Here is a 7,053-nt window from a genome sequence, read left to right as displayed (position 1 = left end):
TAGACACTACTAGTCCAGGGGGGACCTCCATAAACACTTCTTCATTCAAATCTCCATGAAGCAAGGCAATGTTAACATCTAGCCGAAATATGTTCCACCCTCTCTTGACTGCTACAACTATGAGTCCTCTCACAGTGGTCATCTTTACCACTGGTGAGAAGGTTTTTGTGTAATCAATTCTCTCTTGTTGTGTGTATCCTTTTACTACCAAACGAGCCTTAAACCTTTCAATACTTCCATCAGCTTTATGTTTCACTTTATACACCTGCCTGCAGCCTATGGCTTTCTTCCCTGCTGGTAGTGGAACTAGATCCCATGTGTTATTAGCATGTAATGCCTCAAACTCTTGTGTCATAGCCACCTGTCAAGCAGGATTAATAACTGCTTCTTCATATGAAGAACGCTCATTGTCTTGACAGACACTTTGCATCAAAGACTGACTATCATGGATTAGAACCTCAGGGGAGACAGAATGATGGTTTGACAAAAGTGCATTTAAAGATGGTATACAACTGTTTGAGTGCAATTTAGGTACATTATGAATGTAATCATTCATGCAGGTGTTTTGATTTCTCTTTGGGTTCTCCTAAGATAAGGATTATTCTGGTTACTTGTTTGAGGAGGATAATTGCTCAAAGCTGGTACATTAAGGTCTGGTGCTAGAGAAGATTCTAGAAAAGAAAGACTATCAATAATGTAACTGTTGGGAGGTGATGTGGATGTGGTACTAGCAGGTAATATTTCATTGTCACCAACATGTGACAGTTCATTGTCCATGTGACTTGCACCATTTGGATTATTTTCTATATTAGCTTGAACATTGTTATTAGTGTCATCCACAAAGTCAACAAAAGGAACACATTTTAGCACAGAAGGAAAAGAAGAAACATCTGGAACAATTGCAAAGGGAAAAATATTTTCATGAAAAGATACATCTCTTGAGATTTGAATCTTCTTAGTAGCAAGACTTAGGACTTTATACCATTTGACTCCAAAGGGATAGCCTATGAAAACATGTGGAATGGCTCTAGGTTCAAATTTGTCCCTATGGACTTTAGGTACTGTTGGGTAACACAAACAACCAAAACTTCTCATTTGAGAGTACAATGGTTTCATTTTGTATAGGATTTCAAAGGGACATTTGTTTTTAAGGTATGTAGTGGGTAGTCTGTTTATGATGTAGGTTGCTGTTAGCACACATTCTCCCTAGTATTTCAAAGGCAATTTTGACTGGAATAAGAGTGCCCTAGCTGTTTTAAGTAAATACTTATGTTTTCTCTCCACCACACTATTCTGTTGTGGTGTGTATGGGCAGGATTTTTGGTGAATGATCCCTTTTGACTGAAAAAAGGTATTACTTTCTGAATTGGTAAACTCTAAGCCATTATCTGTTCTTATGGCTTTTATGGTAGTCTTGAACTGGTTTTCTATCATTGAAATGAAGGCTTTAATGACTTGGATTGCATTGCTCTTGCATGCCAAAAGGTGTGTCCATGTAGTTCTGCTGAAGTCATCAACCATAGTGATGAAATACTTGTAGTTATCATGAGTGGTGGTGTGATAAGGTCCCCAATGGTCCACATGTAACAGTTCAAAAACACCACTAGAAGTACTAGTTCTTTGAGGAAAGGGTAATCTGTTTGTCTGGCCATAGGACATATTGAGCACACAAAAGGTTGTTTAGAAGAAAAAGTTACAGGTATAGATGCTATTCCCTTCATCTTTACAAAGGGCACATGCCCAAGTCTATTGTGCCACAGAGTATCATTCTCATGAGATGTATGGGAATTTAGAGAAACACAATTCTGACTTTATTTACAGATGAAGGAACATCTACATCAATGTCACTACTAGCAGATGCTGTTTTATTCAGAAGGGGATTATATACACATGGAAAGTAAGCATCTTGAACATCACATTGGTAAGCAGACAAGCAAGGAACAGAAAACTTGGCTGTAGTTGAGGAAGAACTGGTATCTTTGTGTTTCAAGCATTGAGAGCACAAGAGGTAAAGTCCATCCTTGACTCTACCAATCTCCAGAGGCCTCTTCAGAGAAGGGGCCTGCAACATACAAATACCATCAGTGAAGAATGCAATTCCTCTGAGGTGTAGAGTCAACAAATGAATAGAAATGAGATTGTACTTAAAAGAAGGAACAAAAAGGACTTTGTGTAACACAATCCTAGGTGCAAGCTTCACACTTCCAACTTCTGTTACTTTAGCTTTGTAGCCATTTGGTAATATGACTAATAGGGGATAAGGTAAGACAATGATATCACACATAGAAGATCTATTGAAGGTCATATGGTTTGAGACCCCTGAATCTAGTATCCATGTATCAGCCTTAGATTTAAAGCACCTACATGACAATTTGCCAAAATCAATTGAAGAGGTACAGACTACAATACCTGCAAAGTTGGCAGCTCCAGAACTCAAGTTCAAATTGTTGGGATCTTCCCCTCCATTATTGGTTTTGATGTGTTGTATCAAGCTCATGAGCTGACCATATTGTTCTTTGGTGAAACTCATTCCCTAACTCTCATTGTGGTGCTCATTCTCATCTCCATTGTTAGTCATCATGTCAGTTGAAGGGCCATGGACATTTGCCACTGCTCTTTTTCCTCAGTTGAACCTGAAACCTTGATTGGGATTTTGGAAGTTCTGATTAGCTCCTTGAACCCTTTGATTGTTGTTTTGGAAAGATTGGTTAGAGTTCTGGAATCCTTTAGGGTATCCATGGAGTTTATAGCATTTATCTTTGGTATGTCCTGGCTTCCTACAATGCTCACACACAGGACGGGGTCTGCTATTGGATGTGTAGTTGTTTCCTGGGTTATAATTGGTCTTGAAAGTGGGCTGCTTAAAAGTATTGACATTCAAAGAGGTAGACTCGAACATGAACTGGTTGCTAGGCTTGATCTCCCTTTGCTTTTCCTCATGAATCAGCAGGGAGAAGGCTTGGGCCAATGATGGCAGGGGATTCATCATGAGAATGCTTCCCCTTACTACCGTGCACGCTTCGTTGAGCCCCATAAGGAACTGGATCAATCGTCTATCTTGTTCAGCTTTGTGCATGTTCTCCTTGGCTCCACAAGTGCAATTTCAACTGCATTGTGTTTTTGCACTTAAAGTGCTAAATTCTTCCCATAGTTTCTTTATTCTAGTATAATACCCAGTTATATCCAGTGTTCCTTGCGACAGATCATTTATCTCTTTCTGAATTTGATACAGCTTTGCACCATTCGTCTGATCATAACGATCCTCTAGCTCTTTCTACAACTCGACAGAATCATTAACGTACTCCACACTATCAGCAATCTCCTTCCCCAAGGAATTCAAAATCCATGAGGTAACCATATCATCACATCTCTCCCACAGTCTATACTTTGGAGATTCTAGATCTGGTTTCTTATAATCACCATTAATGAAACCTAGTTCATTTTTAACTGACAGTGCTCGAAGCACACTTCGTCTCCAGGATCTATATCCAATTCCATTAAATGGAATTGGTACTAACATTGCACCAGGATTATCCGATGGATGCATGTATAGTGGACTACTTGAGTCAATGGCGAACTCCTTGTTTGAGTCCACATCGATGTGTTCGATTTCTTCATCATTAGCCATGAGAATTGCTTAATCAACAATATATGAGATGCGGAGAGGAAAATAGAAACAGAGATTTAAGAACCCTAGCTTTTCGCAAAGACAGAAGTTACCTGCGATTGAGAAATGCAGATTGAGTTAACGACCATCTATACCAATCTTATGCGCGTAAGATCAACCGTGCTCTGATACCATATCAGAAACAGCAATACAAACGCACAGTTGAGCTCGAGAAGAGCTCCAATGGAGGGAATGGAGACTCGGAGAGGAAGATTGAAAATGAGGGCATTTGCAAGAGGGAGGAAAAATGAATTTGGAAATGAAAGTCTCATATATACAATGCAAAACAGAAGTGTAAATGCCTAATTTTTGCCCCATCTTTTTCTTCTACATATATATATATATATATATATATATATATATATGTGTGTGTGTGTGTGTGTGTGTGTGTGTGTGTGTGCGCGCGCGTGTATGAGTGTGTGTGTTTTTCTTATTTTTGTATGTATAAGTTTTAAGAGTTGATTAATGGTTTGATAAATGGGGTAGGGATTGGACTAGTGTATTTTAATTAAAATTGAGCCAAAATTGGCCCAAAATTAGAAGCCCAAAGAGCCCAGATCCGGTCCAAATAGGGCTGCCATTAGAGCACAAAATGGCGTAGTTTCATACCTAAAATACGTCATTTTGATAAGTAAGTCTAAGGTCTAATCTCATCCGTTCAATTGCCTTGATCCAACGGCCCTTATCCATCTCCTACCCAGGTATTTAAACCTATAATTCCCCAAAAATTTGGCCCCATTTCCCCTTAATCCCCCTCTTCTTCCTCTCTCTTCTCACCCTCTCTCACTCTCTGACCCATGTCCCCAGCGCCGCCCGCCGGAATTCGCCACCGGCGGCGGCCAACGTCCAAAGCCCGTAAAACCTATACCAATCTCTTCCTCTCTTTACCCTTTCTCCTAATCCGAGCCCCAAATCCTCTAAAACCCCTCTAAATTCCGTGAAATCAAAACCCTAGATGCTGCCTCTTACTTCCCTCTTCGATTTCACGGCAAATCGGACCACCCCATCACACAAACTTCATATAAACGTGTAGATCTCCACGAAATCTACATTTTTCCTCTAGTTTTACCCCAAAAAAAAAACCCCACCGCCGCCGGACAAGCACCCCCACTGCCGTCAACCGCCGCCACCGCACTGCCCCCTTTTGTTTTAGCTTATTCCGACCCAAATATGTTCGTTTCTCTCTAGCACGACGTTGAAGCTCATTGGATTCAACGTGTGGTAGAAAGAAACGCTCGTTTCAAGGTCGGACAGCCACCACCTCGGTGCTTCCTCGTTTCTTGGGTTAGCCTCGATCTCCTCGTGAGGTAAAACCTTTATCCCTTTCCCTCGTTTCTGATTTTCGGTTCTGTTTATTAAGACTAGGATCATATTTAAGTTTCCATCTTGTTTAATCTCACGTAATTGGGTAGTATTTTTCAATTAGTTTCAGTTTTGATTCAATTTGTTTATATCATTTATAGGTAGTTTTAAGTGTTGGTTTCGACTCATGTATATTAGTTTGAATTATGCATTTTGTTTCAAAGTTTAAGTCTTTTGGTTAATATGCACTCGTTTAGTATTGTTTGTATTAATCGTGTTATCCATTTTGATTGGCGCATCCTGGGTAGCATGATCAATTCTGTTAGTTTACCTTGTTTTATCTATTCATGTTTAATATTTGCTAGATTCAAATCGTGTATTGGTTTGAGATTATTAGTTGGTAGTTTGGTTGTTTCATGTTGGTTCAGGACCATTGTTTGACTGTTGGATTGATTAGCTTCTAGTTCTGTTTGTAAGTTCTTCTGTTAACTGATTGATATAGGTTATATAAGGTTCAGTTAGTTTGTTTATTTGTGTTAATTGATCATCATTCAAAGTCATCAATGGTCTTGATTTATTCTGAAGTATGGTTAATTTGTTTAGTTGAGTCATTGATAATTTCAAGACATGAGTTCATTTGTTCTAATGAAGTGATAATCTATAGGTTGAATGCTTGATGATAGTCTGTGTTGAAATACTTAGTATATTATCATTTCAACAGTTGTGAGTGTATTTTAGTAAGATTTGAGTAATATGAGTCATGTGTTTGGTTTAAACATAGAATCTGGTTTGAAAAATTAAGAGGAAAGGGAAAGAAGAGAGAATACTTGAGTGTAGGGTCCTTTGTTTGGTTGCTTTTACTGTTGCGGACTGTTTTGGAGTACAATACTCCAAAATTCTGTCCACAATTGGTAAGAAAAACTATTCATTGACCAAAATTCTGGTTTTGGACAGATTTTTGGTCAAAAATCTATCATTTTGGACAGATTTTTAGCCAAACAAAAATCTGTCCCAAGGCCTTTCCTCCCCCTATAAAAAGAAGATCTTGGACTCTAAAAACACACTTCTTACACACTTATGCAAAAGAATACAACTTTGAGAGTAAAAAGAGCAACTGAACACCTAAATAGTAAGCTGAAAATTCTGAGCTAGAGTGAGTGATTTCTCAAGTGCAAAACCTTTAAGAAAGTAGAGGGATCTTGTGTGGATTTTCCAGAGGGACTCATTTCTGGTTTCATTACTTGGTTGGTCATCTCTGGTTCATTTTCTTTGGTCTAAGAGCTGCTGGTTGTTGCTGTTTGTTGTTGCTGGTCTGTTGCTTCAGTCATTGCTAAACATTTTTTTACTTTGTGCTGTTCAGGTAACGTTCTAAACTTTTGTAATGCAGGTTCCTTTTCTTTAATAGCAAATGATGAAAAGTTGGGCATGTTTAGATAGCTTCAAGCAATTTTCTCAAAGGATTTGCTGAATGTTTGAATGCCAAAACCTGCACATTCATAACCAGTTTCATAGTTGTATTTAAATAGTCTAGTTTATTTTGTTTTGACCCACCTATGTTCCTCGTTGTTAGTTTAAACTGTTTGGATCTGGTACATACTCTAAAAGAACAAGAGAATGAATGTTTCAATAAGTCGCAATATGAGTTTCGTTTAGTTTTTCTATCCACAAAACCATGTACTTTGCCCTTGTTATGTTTGAATGCTTCTGGAAGGTGGGTGTGGTTGATTTCTGATATCTTACAACTTTCTGTTAAGTTCCTTATGTGAACAAGTAAGGGGCTTGTCTCATGTAATGAAAGATTTGCGATAACTTGTAGACTTATTTTGGCATAATTCATTTTGACCCTTTTTGAGCTATATAGANTTTTATTTATATATATATATATATATATATATATATATATATATATATATATATATATATATATATATATATATATATTTATTTATTTATTTATTTATTTTTATATATATATATATAGTAAATCAAGAGTTCATTAGTTCTAACTAGTTGCTGGCTCATTTCACCATTGGCAAGAAGTTGGCCATTTCTTTAAAATAGATAGAGTTGGTTTTACATTAATT

The 7,053-nt window shown here is 37.7% G+C and overlaps 1 protein-coding gene across 1 annotated transcript; it reads right to left on the bottom strand.

Annotated features, from left to right (window-relative positions):
• LOC109230091 lies at positions 3,104-3,628 on the bottom strand. Its single transcript, XM_019395621.1, has 2 exons — positions 3,356-3,628; positions 3,104-3,274 (listed from the first exon to the last, which is right to left on the bottom strand). Exons 1-2 carry the CDS (start codon positions 3,626-3,628, stop codon positions 3,104-3,106), a joined length of 444 nt encoding a protein of 147 aa, XP_019251166.1.

This window comes from Nicotiana attenuata, chromosome 7, assembly GCF_001879085.1.
Source record: "Nicotiana attenuata strain UT chromosome 7, NIATTr2, whole genome shotgun sequence".
Lineage (NCBI taxonomy): Eukaryota > Viridiplantae > Streptophyta > Magnoliopsida > Solanales > Solanaceae > Nicotiana > Nicotiana attenuata.
The sequence above is the reverse complement of the archived record's forward strand: the minus strand, read 5'-3'. Positions and strand labels throughout refer to the sequence as shown.